Source organism: Bolinopsis microptera, chromosome 2, assembly GCF_026151205.1.
Source record: "Bolinopsis microptera isolate Bmic1 chromosome 2, MBARI_Bmic_1.0, whole genome shotgun sequence".
NCBI classification, from domain to species: Eukaryota; Metazoa; Ctenophora; class Tentaculata; order Lobata; family Bolinopsidae; genus Bolinopsis; species Bolinopsis microptera.
In genome coordinates, this window is record NC_087073.1 from 14,463,557 (window position 1) to 14,478,411 (window position 14,855).

General features: G+C 38.2%; 4 protein-coding genes across 6 annotated transcripts in view; 3 read left to right on the plus strand and 1 right to left on the minus strand.

The window, feature by feature from the left end:
• LOC134826226 (FYVE, RhoGEF and PH domain-containing protein 4-like) overlaps positions 1-14,855 on the minus strand; it is a 434,713-nt gene that overhangs the window by 117,910 nt on the left and 301,948 nt on the right. The window lies entirely within an intron of this gene.
• On the plus strand, positions 5,698-8,230 carry LOC134811253 (uncharacterized). Of its 2 annotated transcripts, XM_063818024.1 has the most exons (7): positions 5,698-5,857; positions 6,045-6,262; positions 6,468-6,589; positions 6,781-6,891; positions 7,241-7,514; positions 7,707-7,820; positions 7,960-8,230. In XM_063818024.1, the coding sequence occupies exons 1-7, from the start codon at positions 5,704-5,706 to the stop codon at positions 8,131-8,133; spliced, it is 1,167 nt and encodes a 388-aa protein (XP_063674094.1). In that variant the 5' UTR covers positions 5,698-5,703; the 3' UTR covers positions 8,134-8,230. The 2 variants fall into 2 exon arrangements, with proteins under 2 accessions (XP_063674094.1, XP_063674095.1); XM_063818025.1 differs by lacking the exon at positions 6,781-6,891 and having other exon boundaries at positions 5,701-5,857.
• On the plus strand, positions 8,370-9,117 carry LOC134811849 (uncharacterized). The gene is made up of 2 exons (XM_063818942.1): positions 8,370-8,446; positions 8,616-9,117. Exons 1-2 carry the CDS (start codon positions 8,387-8,389, stop codon positions 8,811-8,813), a joined length of 258 nt encoding a protein of 85 aa, XP_063675012.1. The 5' UTR covers positions 8,370-8,386; the 3' UTR covers positions 8,814-9,117.
• LOC134826554 (diacylglycerol lipase-beta-like) overlaps positions 9,249-14,855 on the plus strand; it is a 54,266-nt gene continuing 48,659 nt past the window's right edge. The window contains exons 1-8 of one of the 2 annotated variants that reach the window (XM_063838953.1): positions 9,249-9,494; positions 9,612-9,744; positions 9,900-10,008; positions 10,360-10,555; positions 11,557-11,743; positions 11,929-11,958; positions 14,492-14,536; positions 14,715-14,839. In XM_063838953.1, coding sequence (XP_063695023.1) covers positions 9,400-9,494; positions 9,612-9,744; positions 9,900-10,008; positions 10,360-10,555; positions 11,557-11,743; positions 11,929-11,958; positions 14,492-14,536; positions 14,715-14,839 — 920 coding nt within the window. In that variant the 5' untranslated portion in view covers positions 9,249-9,399. The remainder of the gene's footprint in view (positions 9,495-9,611; positions 9,745-9,899; positions 10,009-10,359; positions 10,556-11,556; positions 11,744-11,928; positions 11,959-14,491; positions 14,537-14,714; positions 14,840-14,855) is intronic. The other variant, XM_063838954.1, reaches the window with a different exon arrangement.

Consider the following 14,855-nt stretch of genomic DNA (forward strand, 5'->3'; position numbering starts at 1 on the left):
TCAACCAATCACGATAAAATATGGTGAAGATAAAAATAACTTGCATGTCGACTTTTGAGGGATAAAGCATACAATAAAAACGATGGGAGTTAGTATGGATGAGGACTCCGCATCAGTGAGAATACATGAAAAACATGGTTAATAATCAAATTACACCTCGAATCGATAATCAAATAAAAACAAAAGGAGTTCTGTAATGCAACAATATCAATATAACATCTGTCAGGCTTAAAGTATTCTAAAAATGAAAATATGACAGTATTTGCTTCAGCGCTCGATTTTAATACTGTGGTGTATATTGGTGAAAAATGCGCGGCGCACCTAAAATTGTAGTTTCATTTTAAAACATTTTTCATTTTTATCCATAATTTTATTCAACTCATTTAGATTGATCATTATTATCAGATATTCACTATAGTATCAAAAATAAATTGCACACCAAAAATATCAAATGTTTACTACTTTTTAAAAATGTTACCCGAGAAAAATAAAATATAATGCAGCTGGTTTTAAATTATTTTTATGCAAATTTTGCTTGTATTCCAATAAAATTAACTTATTTAAAAAATCTAAAACATGGTTTTTGACCTAATTTTGAGCAAACAAATAAGTTTTTTGCAATTTTACTGAAAAAAACTCAATTTAATCATTCCGATTCCAAAACACAAAATCAATTTTAATCGATTATACGGTCAAAAATACATGTATATAAATATATCTGAGGTCCCCATGCCAGCGTATCGAGCATAAAATTCCCATAAGGCCCTCTGCTTTGACCATTGTTAATGGTCTGGCCCGGCGCGCGCTACTTCGTAGCACTTGCCGTCGGGCCATTTCGAGAAGAAAGCGGCGCGCGCTACTTCGAAGAAATTTAGACGAGTAGCATCCGTCAACCCTCTGCTATAATTAAAATATGTGCTTTGTCAACAAATTATGGTGTATAGTAATGTCATGCGATATTAATCATATAATACTTAATTAATTGAGTAAAAATAGTTATTAGTGAAATGACTATGATTAGCAGATTAGGGGTGACCGCTATTGTTTTTTAAATTTGCCACTAATTATGACAATATGCAGTAGTTTTGGGCCATCGTGGATACATGTTACGTATCACAAATATCAGAGATATTATTATATTATTACTTTTTCCGCCTTCGGCGGCGGGCGCTTCGCGCGCGAAAAGTGGCATGCAACGTATGTCAAGGCCATCGTCATATTAAGGCCAATGATTGAGTATTTAGCGGTCAACTCATTCGAAAGATTTGGAAACTGTTACCGTTATTAAGGGACCCTACCCAAATGTCATGAATCTTTTAAAAGTATCCTTCAGTACATATAAACTGGAGTGTACCTTACACCATGTCGATATATGCCCATGCAATACATGCAATACTTTCCTCCCAGTCCAATGTCTCCCCCCAAACAATTTTCTTGTGCCCTTAAGTAGGTCAGGTCTTCTAAATAATAAGAAGAAATGATAATGTCCTATTAAATCCAAAATTTCCTCCCAGTCAGACTGCCGTGTTTCTGGATGTAGAATCGCAAGGGAGCCAACTCAGTAAAAGGCCGGATTAAGTTCTTTGTCATCCAGCCATTAAGTTTCTAGAGACAGAGTACTTATTTTTTCCATTTCACGCTTTTGTAAAAAAACAATAGTGAAAGGTTAACAAGAATTGCGCCGGTTAGCGGACGCTAGATTTCCATCGCCCGTAATTAATTACAATTAACAATCGTTTCATATTGGTTAAATTACCAAATTTCTTTGGGGCGTTACAGAGAACAAAATGGAGGGATTGCCGTTGTCAATTATTTGAATCGAAAGTTAAACGACCGGACACCGTAGCGCAGCCTGTGCGGTGATATGCATGATGCAGTTAAAAGGACATCTGTCCGACAGCGACTCTTGTCCGACTCAATATGTTACCAGTAAAAAAATACATCTGTCCGAAATTGTGATCTAATTGCAATACGACACATTTCCATTTTCCAATTATAGAGACATGATCTGAACTGAGATATGACCTGAGCTGAACTCTACCATAGTTTATTATCATTTGATGTCAAAAATTGGACAATAGTTTAAATGTTATATAAATAACTGATCTCCATACCGCTCTCCTGTGTGTAATGTAGGCTGTGATGTGATTGGCAGCTTGTTACAGCTTGTTACAGCTTGTTAGTGTACGCGGCTAGCATGATCCTTTCCTCAAATAGTCAATCACGTATCGATGGATCAGATCTCAATGGATCAAATCAGCATTATATTAGGACTGTGGGAGCAACGTCACAAGATTACACGTGAGCTTGTGAAATACGAACGTGATCTGAAATTGCAAATGTGATCCGAAAGTTGGACAGATGTCGCCAAAAACGACTCCTATCTGACAGCGACTCTTGTCCGAAACCGGTAATTCGACTGTCGGACAGATGTCACCCAATCAAATCTGTGGTAGTTAATACAATGTGAATCATAATAAAATGTATCGTTCATTTTGTCTAAATATAATGAATCAATCTATGGGCAATCATGTTCAACATGATAGTCATAACATCATAATTTATACAACAACATAACGGATTACTAATATCGGGTTGCACCAAGCACCCACAACAAAATGAGAAGTTTGTATCGCATGAAGTTAACGAAAGCTTAAACGACAAATATCAATGCGAATCAAAATGTATAATAGCGAAAAGAGATATACATGCGCGCCGTACACGATTTATTAGCTCGATTCTTGGTATAGAGTACACCTTGACATAAAAGCATTGTAAAATGCGCGCGCGACCATCAAAAGATAATTTGTAAAGGAGCACATGTTTGCGGAGGTTAATGCATGTTTTGCTTTGTGACACAACGAAAAACCTATACCCACTATACCCTCTCTCTCTCTCTCTGTTTTGGTCAACGGTTTCTGGCCTCCTAGTGAAGAGGGAGGCCTTCTCGCCGTGCCCACAGAGTGTGACTCCTGCTAGCCACACTCCAGGACTCCCTAAGTATATACAAAAACATAGAATAATAGATATCAACGCAACAGACCTCTGGAGTCTCGAAGCTGTTACTACCTTGCTCAGAGCAAACCCACTTCAGATGTTCTTCTTTGGCGGGCAGGCGAGGGACTTCCGAGCATGGTCCACACCTGAATATGTGTCACTATCTGGGATGGTCCTGTGTGGGTCTAGTGTATGATTGTTTATGAACCTTGGTGTATGTCCTAGATGCTTATCCAAATAGATCGTCTCTGTCAAACCTTGTTGACTGTTCCACGAATTTGATAATGTGGTCGAGTTTACTATTGATGAGTTCCTCAATTGTTAGGATGGGTTTACCAAATATCCTCATTCTAGTTGTCATCAGCTGGATGCATTCACATAGGAAGTGTTGTGATGTTTCTGCTTCCCCTGGGCAGTGTTCACAGTCTTGTGTTTCGAAATTGGAGTTGTTTGCTACCGTCTGGAAGTATGCTAGTGGGCTGTGTCCTGATAGTAGCCATGTTAGCCATCTGATGTGAGTACCTGTGATGTTAATTTTCTTGTACCTGTTTTTGTTGAGGAAAAATGTTAGTGGGGTTTTTCCTTTATCACTGAGTGCCACCTGTTTATACTTCTTGATATGGAGATTGAAGAGGTAATCTTTTATTTGGGTGTTGATTATAGTTCTTTACCGTATACTCCTTCATGTCCTGGAACAAAGTTCTACTCGATGCGAAAACCTAGCGAGTTGAGTTGGTCTGAGATGTTCAGAACGAACCTGGAGTTAAAAGTGGTGCTGTTAAGGGCTTTAAATGCAGCCTGGGAATCTGAGAGGAATTTATGATTGATTGAGATCCTAAGTTATCATTAGTCCAGAAACTTGCCATGTATAACGCAAATAGCGGGTACGATTTCCTCAATGAACCTGAAGAAGGAATATCTGTCCTGAATTGATACCATGTAACGTCGAGCTTAAAAATGAATCAAAAGTTCGAGTAAATCGTTAAACGTTGTATGTCCTATTTGCATCCCCTAAGCATTGCATTGATGTTTATTTCTGGTCCGGTTAGCTTTGCGTCTCAGAAATAAAGAGGTCCACTATGCTTAAAGAGCTAAGCTGTCCACCAGGGTACTGTAGATCTAAGGGTTCCCCGTGTAATGGGGCAGGCTGTGATAAAGCATCTCTGCAGGATGTCCGAGATGAACTGATTCGAGTGTTGAGAACTTCCGCTGTAGAAACTGAATAGAACCAGTAAGGATGTCAGTCAAACTCTGCTGCTACTAGATGATTGTAGAGCGTCCAGTCACACTTCAATAAAGAGTGTGGCAAAGCTAACCCGGTCCCCTGAAAAGTGGTTACTGGAGGAAGAAGTTCCAGGAATTCTCGTTATCAGTGTGTTCTCGTAGTCAGAGTTGAAATCCCTAATTTTGTCTTATCACGAGCCTGTGTCTAGCGTGTGTCAGCCCTTACGCATTAGCTGTCTTAACTGAAAAGACCTGAAAAGTGGTTACTGGAGGGAGGAAGTGCCAAGACTACTCATTATCAGTGTGTCCTTGTAGTCAGGATGAGCGAATTGGAATCCCTAGCTCTGTGGTGGGTGACTTCGATGGGACCTGAAAGCTGAAAGAGAATTTCCTGGTGATTTAATAGCTCTTAGAGCTAGGTATCTGTGTCTAACGTATCGTCATTTGTGTGTGTACTATCTTGTAACCTGATATCTGAAAGAGAAATTTCCTGGTGCTTGGTAGCTGTTATTGTTGACTTCCTGGTTCCCATGGGAACTTTGAGTTGGCAAGTCCCAACCTTAGTACTCAACAAGAGAGCACACCACCCGTTAGTGCCAACCAGGCCACACCACGTGGAGGTTCGGAGAGGATTTCGTGACCCAACTATACCCATTCTCAAATCCTACCACTTCTAACCATCTATTGCCTTTTTAGGCGATGGAAAAAATTGTCGTTTTTGCAGAAAAACGTGGATTTTGGAGAACGAGGTAGGTAGGTTTATATATGTCGTCAGTCCTTCTGTTACTTACCATGTCAACTTGCCGCACGCGCAAGGATTGCTTGCGGAGATGTGGTGTATAGCTAGCCTGTGGTCAATGAATGCACGGCGCGAGCGTATTTTAATGTATATTATGCAATGTATAGTATTAGGTAATAAGCCCAATTTGTACGTGGCACGCGTAGTGTACTGATGTGTTTCAATATTATTAATATGAAGTGAGCTGATTAGAGCTTATATTTATAGTTATAGTGATGGAAATCTAGCGTCCGCTAAAACGAAACAACGGGCGCAATTCTTGTTAATGAAACTAAGCTCAGTTAATGTAAGAGCCACTTTAGAAAGCACTGGAGTTTATCTCTAGGATTAAATTATATCGAGTTATATGATTTAGCTATAAGGCGGTTTATAAATGTTGTATTTATTATTATATGCATTGTCATAGTGAATGCTTTTGAGACTTGTCCAAAAATAACCACTCCTGTTACAGCGTTACAGGTGATGAATTATTTGATCAAATTGCTCAAGCATTAGATAAAGTATGTTTTGTTGGATTTATTATGCATAGTAGTATAGCGGAAAGTATAATTTGGTAGATTTTTGTAGAAATATTTATGATGACGTGATTTGATTTGATTTGCACAAGTTGCAGAGCCTTTCAACTTATGGCTTGTTTGTATTATTCAATATATAAACATCTTATGACTGCCACAAATTATAGAATGTTAATGGATACTTGTGAAAATGAAATACTCGTTCTTGGTGATGGTGATTTCTCTTACAGTGCCAGTTTGGTTCCATCCATCATGAACCAATATCATTTGACGTCTACTGTATTTTTGTCGATGGAAGAACTCCTATCAACTTACGGCAATGGTGAGTGCAATAATTTGTATTATTAGTGTCTTTTTCACATTCACAATTATCTATATCAATGACATCTTTCCTGTGAATTCTTATAATTCGTTTTTGGGCAGTCTAAAATAAACAGTAAATGATGTAGTTGACCTAATCAGAATTGTTATTAATTGTAGAAATATTATCATTAAATAATCCAATTCAGATGTGCTAAAAAAGATACAATCACTGACCGAACAAAATGTCAAAGTTGTGTTTTCTGTGGATGCAACTGATCTACCTCCTACAATATACCAGAAACAGTATGATAGCATTCATTTCAATTTTCCTCACTCTGGAGGAAAAGGAAAGATCAGCGAAAATCGGAAGCTCCTTGTAAATATCTTCAAATCGCTGCAAGCTTTAGTAAAAGCCACAGGAAATGTTGGTTAGATACCTTAATTCAAAATACCTTGATACTATATATTTATCAAAACTTCTTACTTAAAGATTTCATGATCTATATTATATAGATATGAAAAATAAAAGTTACATCGAAATGACAGCAATTTAAAAATAATCTACTAATCAGTATTAGCAGATGCAATTATTCGATTAGCAACTATTTCCCTTGACATTTCTATTCCAGATTGAGATTGCATTGTTACCTGGTCAGGGTGGAACTCCAGCAGATGGAGAATCTCTCCGAAGTAAGGGAAACAATTGGAACATACAAGAAGCAGCAGCACAGTCAGGATTTATTCTATACTCGTATGTAAAATGTATTTATCTAATCTCTTCAATCCTTTTCTATTGTTACTTTAAATTTTATAATTATATAGCTCATCACCTTAGAAGGAATAATTTTTGTTCTGAGCTTTTGTTCATAATTTACAGATTGTATGGTCCTTAGTTGGCAGTACTAGTGATTTATTTACTTTTAATGGTTGAATATTTTGCAGTGTTGAAAAGTTTGGGACTGAACTGTACAATTTGACTGGTTATCGTGGTAGATCAAAATCATTCTTTTGTGACAGTGGATTTCGACACATGTTTAAACATCAGCCGTTTAGGTGAATAACCTAATTTTATAATTTATATTAATATTAAATCTTGAATAATTCAAACTTATTTTCATATACTGTACATTGGCCCTACCTATTTACATTCTAGTAATAGAATGTGAAACCTATTTGTACATAAATTCTTCAGAAAGCACTATTTTGTGAAATGTACTCTAGCCGCTCTATTCCTCGGAAGTGTATCTTGTACACTGTACTTTCCTGAAAAAATAAGTGAAAATATGAGCTGGTACCCTGAATATACCCTGCTGGATATTTGGCTGTAATAATACGACGGAAAAAAATATTTTAAGGACCATTTTGACTGATTGTATAACACTGTTTGCTAAATTATTTTCAGAACGAATTCATTGACAGAAACTCTCCAATCTTTACAACCTGGGTCCTACATTGAGCAATACTTAAAAGAGTCAAATTATATTGGACAATCATTTACATATCGGTGTAATACCACTATCGGGCATTTTGATGAGTTATTTTCTATCGTTTTGGATGAAAATGAAAGACCTTCAAAACGTGCCAAGCTTGAAGAAACTGAAACAATCGATCATCACATTCTTAAAGTTACTAACTTAGAAAGCAAGAAAATGTTATTTTACCCTATCAATAAAACCGTAAGTGTAATTTTTTGAATTTACAATATAGCTTTATTAATAATTTTCACAAATTATAAATCTAACTCATACTGATTTCCCAGTCTTCAAATAAGGACATATTATAACTTTTTTGGCTTCGAAGTCAACATTAGAATATGTATATTCCTATTAGAGCATTAAGTATATTAATTTAGTATTCACTTATTTCAGAAAGTTTTGTATCCATCCTGTATAAGACATGATGTTAGTATGTGGACTGACTCGGCTACCACTCCCAATATAATACCTGTCTTATTAGAGTGTATCGGTCTGGCTCTTCACCAGGTACTTTTTAGTTTCTCACATGGAATGAATCGGACACATAACATGTTTCTTACGCCATAAGACCGTATTATTTTACATCCCAAAAATAAACTAAATTGTTTAAGTTAAAATTGAATTATACTCAAATCAATATGTCCAGGTAGGTAAAAGAGAGCCGGAGCCGTGGTTCAACCCAACATTACAAAAGTATTCTCACTGCTTCAGCATCACCTACTCACACCCATTCGAGGCTTTGTCGGAACAATTTGTTAAACAACTTGCACATGGGACTGTTAGAGAACATTTAGCAAAGAGCGGATTTGATCTACACTGAATATATCGAGATAATATGTTGTTACAAGTTTCAATACATTACAGTTATTTAGATATGGGGTAGTATTTGTTATTGGGTACTTCTTCAATACATACCATTGATTTGTTTTACTATATGACTAACACTATACAATAGCCCACACTTTGTCCCAACTACCAATGTGGTTGTTAAAATGAAATGACAAATGATACATAATAATATGTATTAATTAGAATTATTTGCAAGGCCTCTTTATTTCTTTTATTCAGCTTTAATGGCAGTCACGGAAGTCATATCAGCTAAACTGAAAGAATCATTCTCTCCCACGCACTTGGTGAGTTTGAACAATTTGTTCCCCTCACTTTTACCTTGTTAAATATAAATGAGACTTTGCTGTCAAAGTATATTGACATGCTTCTAACAGTCAATTGGGAAATGTGGATCAAGTAGGTATTTTACGCTATGTAGGTTCATGTAGTTCCTCACTCGGTTTCTCCTTGCAGGAAGTGGTAGATGAGAGTGATGGTTGTGGAGCTAAGATTTCAGTTATAATTATATCAGAGGAGTTTTCAGGCAAGAACATGCTGAAGCGACACAAAGCTGTTCACGCAGTGTTGAAAGATGAGCTGCCCAACATCCACGCCTTTTCTCAGAAAACCCACACCCCTGCTGAGTGGGCTAAGAAACAGCAGCAGAGCTGACACAGCTAACTTTTAGTACAATCTCTCTCAATAATATCTCTTAATCCTGATTTGGGTCGAGTTAAGTCGTGAGGAAGGCGAGCAGGGAACGTTCTAGATCACGGATAACTGACATTCTTAATTAGAAAATGTCTACTCAGTAATCATGTCGCCACTGTTACAAATTTTGCAGTTTTAGGGTTTACCAGTAATATTATACTGTAGATCCAGAGCACTGGCTAACCTGATTAATGACTTCTTTGCTAACTTACTCTGTTTTTATTTTCTTCCCATATTTATTGGTTTCGATAATTTGTTTTGAAAACAGTCGTGTAATTTCCTGAACAACAGTTTTTCGTCAGTTCTTAATGACATGATGAACATTTTTTCCAATATAATCATGATCCAATCTGTTGAGTTAAAACACTTCACAACCAGAGTAACGATACCACTCACAGTTAGGATGCCCTCCCAGTCTGGTGGGATCCCCACTACCTGAGGTAAGCTGACGTCACGTGATCGAAACCACACATCTTACACCCCCTTATCACGTGATAAGTTTTCCTGTCACGTGATCAGACTGCTCCTAAAGCTATAACAGAGTGAAATGCCCGCTCTTGAGGTTTTGGGTAGACGATGGTACATTGGCAGTGATGATCTCGTCTTCCCCACTTTCTTCTGTGTTCTTATGAGAATATTTTGGTTAGTAGTACTTAGTTCAGTAAATGAGATTGTAAAGTCAATAATTTTGATAAACTCTAAAATCAGTAATCGAAGGCAATACATTTGACGCGATCTACACCAACCCCAACCTTTCAGGGTGGTTATATTAGCGACCCGTTTCTCCAACTACCTAAACTCTACCTCCAACGAAGACTGTGTCCACCCTACTCTCGTTCTCACCTACCTTGCTACTGCTACAGCTCTTATATCTTTAGTTCTCATCGTCGAGGTGAGCACGTCTTGTGTAGCCGCTCATTGCTCCTTATAAGCACATTCACTATTCAGCTGTTATCGCAGATTTTAACGTTAATTATAATTGTCATCCCCCCGAATAATCTCGAAATTTGCAACTTGTCAGATGAGACTAACTGAACAATTTGGCAGATGCTGGTGATGATAATTAGTATGAGAGGAGGAATAATGCAGGTAGAAAAGAGGAGCACTATTCCTGCTATCTTACATTTCAGATTATTCCTCTTCCTTCTTGAGATAGGTTTGTTATGAGATGAACATATTCACAGAACACATAACTTGTGACGTAACAGACTGGTATTATACAGCCGCAGCGTTTATTTAAACTTTCAAAGAAGTGATTAACGGTGCGCTAGAATCTAGATGGTCACTGAACTTCCTATGAGGTCATTTGGGCTGGACATTTTTGGTGTATGCCCCCTTAAGTTAAGGTCTTATGTTAAACACCCTAAATAAGAATAAAATTATCATCCAAACTTGAGTTTCATTTTCAAAACAATTAGCTAGATTCGCATCCTTTCACTACATGCTAAATCGTGGAAATAATATTCAATTCTCTTCATTCTGCAAAGTATGAACTCTCCTAATTCAGGTTTGTGCATGTTTGGAACGTATTGGTGTCTCGTAGAGACCGGGTGTGATAAAGACATGATTATATCAGTGAGACTTGTTGTTATCAGTAACTGGGTGCTAATATCTCTTACTCTCATCGGAGTGATCGCTGTGTTTGACCCCTTTGGGGGGTATCACAGTGATAAGAGTATGAATGATAAACTCTGGGAGAAAAGGTTAGGTTTTTGCTTTGTTTTGAACGCTAATGTCACCTTCAATTTTACGACATTATTATTGAGCTTATATTTGAATTGTTTGCCAACAGAACCTGGAACTAAACTCAGTTTCCCGACCTAGGTTCAAGTGTTGGTGTTGTTAACTCAGTTTCCCGACCTAGGTTCAAGTGTTGGTGTTGTTAACTCAGTTTCCTGACCTAGGTTCAAGTGTTGGTGTTGTTAACTCAGTTTCCCGACCTAGGTTCAAGTGTTGGTGTTGTTAACTCAGTTTCCCGACATAGGTTCAAGTGTTGGTGTTGTTAACTCAGTTTCCCGACCTAGGTTCAAGTGTTGGTGTTGTTAACTCAGTTTCCCGACCTAGGTTCAAGTGTTGGTGTTGTTAACTCAGTTTCCCGACCTAGGTTCAAGTGTTGGTGTTGTTAACTCAGTTTCCCGACCTAGGTTCAAGTGTTGGTGTTGTTAACTCAGTTTCCCGACCTAGGTTCAAGTGTTGGTGTTGTTAACTCAGTTTCCCGACCTTGGTTCAAGTGTTGGTGTTGTTAACTCAGTTTCCCGACCTAGGTTCAAGTGTTGGTGTTGTTAACTCAGTTTCCCGACCTAGGTTCAAGTGTTGGTGTTGTTAACTCAGTTTCCCGACCTAGGTTCAAGTGTTGGTGTTGTTAACTCAGTTTCCCGACCTAGGTTCAAGTGTTGGTGTTGTTAACTCAGTTTCCCGACCTAGGTTCAAGTGTTGGTGTTGTTAACTCAGTTTCCCGACCTAGGTTCAAGTGTTGGTGTTGTTAACTCAGTTTCCCGACCTAGGTTCAAGTGTTGGTGTTGTTAACTCAGTTTCCCGACCTAGGTTCAAGTGTTGGTGTTGTTAACTCAGTTTCCCGACCTAGGTTCAAGTGTTGGTGTTGTTAACTCAGTTTCCCGACATAGGTTCAAGTGTTGGTGTTGTTAACTCAGTTTCCCGACCTAGGTTCAAGTGTTGGTGTTGTTAACTCAGTTTCCCGACCTAGGTTCAAGTGTTGGTGTTGTTGTATAGGACGTAAGGAGAACAGCCACGGAGCATTTGAAGACCTGGCTCGTATCTTCTCCTCTCAGTTTGCTGATGTTGATCTTGTAGCCTCTGATATAGCTGTGGGTCTTATGATGGTCTCCCAGCAACAACATCTCGCTGCTCAGAAACGTTTAGATGTCAATCAGGTGCGCAGTTTAACTTTAGTCTCCTACATAATTTGGGAGTTTTGAAATTGGTATATTATTGTTGAATAACAGTTTAATAATTAACAGCTGTTAATCATAACGTCATTAAAAATGTTATAATATCATTAAATCTACGGTGCAGCTTACTGCCTTCGAAACGTGATAATCATGTTATAATTCAACAGTTGGTATATTTCAACACACTGGTCAAAAAGGTGAGGACTCTGAAACATGTACAGTTGTCCTATGTATTCCCTAATATAGATTTACCGCATGGAAAAATACTATCACAATCAGTTATAACGAGTTATAGCATGATCATTGAGCACGTAAATGTGATGCCATTATTTATATTTCTTTACGGCTCGATCGTGATGGATGTGATGGAAGGCTTGCGGTCACTTTTATCCCTGCGTGGGCTCCCGACCGTGCGTCTATGTAGGAGCTGTGTTGCCTTCCGAGTGATAGGGTTACAGTGACTGCTAATAGAGAAAATATGAAGGTTCCATCAGTGAAATAAGTATCGAAAGCAGGGCATTGGCTCTACCTCCGAGGCGGGGTATCCGTCGTAATCAGCTCTGCACTGTTTCAGTGTATCCTGATGCCTGAAATCTCGGACACTGCCTACGTACGGGGTAGACAGCCATGGATGATTTTGTCTGTGAGTTTTTCATCACTTCCTGACATGAGCCAGACCTCAGATGGATCCTTCCTATCCCTTTTTCTTTACTCCCCGTTCAATCTACCTCTTCATCTTCAGTTAGAGCTGCCTTACATTCGAACTTTGCATCCACAGTTCACCACGGTACCTCTTTTGGAGGCTTCCTGCTGGGTAACACTAGCTCTCAGACACTGGCTATCTTACCGCGCACGGTTTAGTTTCTGTGTCTTTTCCGTGGCCGTTTGTGCCGCCCTCTCTGCTGTTCTCTGCCAGTAACATTCGACAGATACTGGCTGGCACCCTGTTCATTTTCCAACCAAAAAAACCCAATCAAAATTATGTAATCAAAATCACTATACACGATCATTATATTATGATCAAAACACAAAGCTTTGAAATATATAGTTTTTCAAAGCGTTTGAATTACGTTACTGTAATTCACCAAATTATATTTTAATTTGGATCGTTCAATAATAGAATGGGAAAAAAAGAATGAATGCAGTGTTTGAGAGATAGAAAAGTTAAAATGTTACAGAATTAATTGAAATTATAGATGTCACATAAGATTATATAACTGATACAGTTGCGATAAACAAATCTGATAACTAAATTATAGAGTTTGTTGATTCAATGTAGTAGGGTTGGAAGAGGCGTTAGCAGCAGAAGAGGAGCTGGTTCTGCTTCTGTTCCCAGCACGTCTGTGGGGAGGATTGGCAGCCATGTTAACACCGATAGTTTCACGTTTGACCCATACCCAGAAAGGCATCCTCTCTTTCCCTTTGTAGAAAGAATCTTGTGCCAGCATGTAAGAAGGGAGGTCAGTAGCGTCTCTTCGTCTCCGAACAGTAGAATCTTTAGGACATAGCATGTCCTGTAGACTGATCAGGTGAGAGAGGAGCTCCTCGGTTTCAGCATCTTGTCCCAAATCGTTGAGTACTCTGGTTATCAGGTTGTCAGGGTAACCAAGTTTGGTGGCGTATTGTCTGAATGGGTTGACTGGAGAAGGTTGAGTAGTGGAAATATTAGGAAGAGGTTGGGTAGAGAGAGGTTCTTGTGTAATTGGGAGAGAAGAGGGTTCCACACTGAAAAAGGACTGTTTCGTCGGGACTGTGGAGAGGAACTCAGATGGGAAGAATGGGGTAAAGGTATTAAGGAATGTAGTTAATTTTGTAGATGTAGTTGTTGTATTAATGTTATACAGAGGAGATAACTTGATAATCTAGGTGAGATTGTGGTAGGTTTAAATACTGCTACCTATGATGGTCAGTGCTTGTTATCCTCTGTAGCTTAGCTTGGTGATCTGATCTAGTGATCTGAGCACATGATACGGGACCTAACTGATCCTGCTTGACACCTCTGTCCTCTATTTACCATAATTTCATATCTCAGAGAATCGCCGTATCGGATCATGTCTGAAATCTGAATTGGATCGAATGGTGTCAACTTGGATCACATCTTCCAACCTCCTAGCGAAACTCTGATCGTTATTTTCTAAAAGTCACTATTTTACACCAGATTAAAATGAAATGGCCCATTTTCGGTTGAAGAGGGCAATTTGATCAATGGTTCCGGTTACTGAATCTGTGGTATCAAAATATAATCTATCTGATATTTTGTCTCTGATCAGGTGGTAATGTGATGGAACTGGCTGTACTAATCTTCAAATAAAGCTAGTCTTACCATGCTTACACTCCGTCTTTCTCAACCTTACCTTTTATGATTGGATTACAGCATGTTGAGACATAACATATGTTTTAGTTTTTGTTGGTCATATTTATTTAAAGAGTAGATAAGGGGATAAATATATGATATGTGAAAATATCAATTCTCCGCTTAAAGTTATAATTTTGATTGCAACTCAAATCAACCAGTTTCAAGAATCCACACTCAATCCTTCCCAAGTTATCCAGACCTGATTTAAGAAATAGCATAAATTACAGTAGAACTGTCTGCTGGCCAAAGAGGAATATATCATAATCTAATCTAATTCTGCTCCGCCCGACGGAATATCCAGTTTAAGTGCCGTCGGTATTTCTTCAACTTATTTAATGAAATGTTAGTATTTAATTTAAATTCCTACATTTCAGATGTCATTTGAGATTGAATGTGAGCGATACGACTTCGAAAATCGGGTACTGCTCTTATTATCTCAGTTGTTAAAAAATCAACTACCTATAATATGTAAGATTGTCAACTGCTAAGAGTGCATAATTACAACTTGAACTCTTGAACTCTTGAGTACTAATTAACTGATTGCACATTAATTTATAGCCACAAATCCTATAATTCACGACCCCAACATCTTTCCAGGAATCCAGAGAGACATTCCAAGACCTGACATATTTCTCCTCCTACGCACTAGGAGCGTACGGCTGGCCCCTCTTCATGTACATACACCCGATAACTGGGTGTTTTAACCTTTGTCAAGAATGCAGGTGAGACTGAGATTTG

Coding starts and splice junctions, on each gene's coding strand:
- LOC134811253 (XM_063818024.1), top strand. CDS start 5,704: ATGTTAATGGATACTTGTGAAAATGAAATACTCGTTCTTGGTGATGGT. Junction 5,858..6,044: donor CCTATCAACTTACGGCAATG/GTGAGTGCAATA, acceptor AATCCAATTCAG/ATGTGCTAAAAAAGATACAA. Junction 6,263..6,467: donor TAGTAAAAGCCACAGGAAAT/GTTGGTTAGATA, acceptor TTTCTATTCCAG/ATTGAGATTGCATTGTTACC.
- LOC134811849 (XM_063818942.1), top strand. CDS start 8,387: ATGGCAGTCACGGAAGTCATATCAGCTAAACTGAAAGAATCATTCTCT. Junction 8,447..8,615: donor CATTCTCTCCCACGCACTTG/GTGAGTTTGAAC, acceptor TTCTCCTTGCAG/GAAGTGGTAGATGAGAGTGA.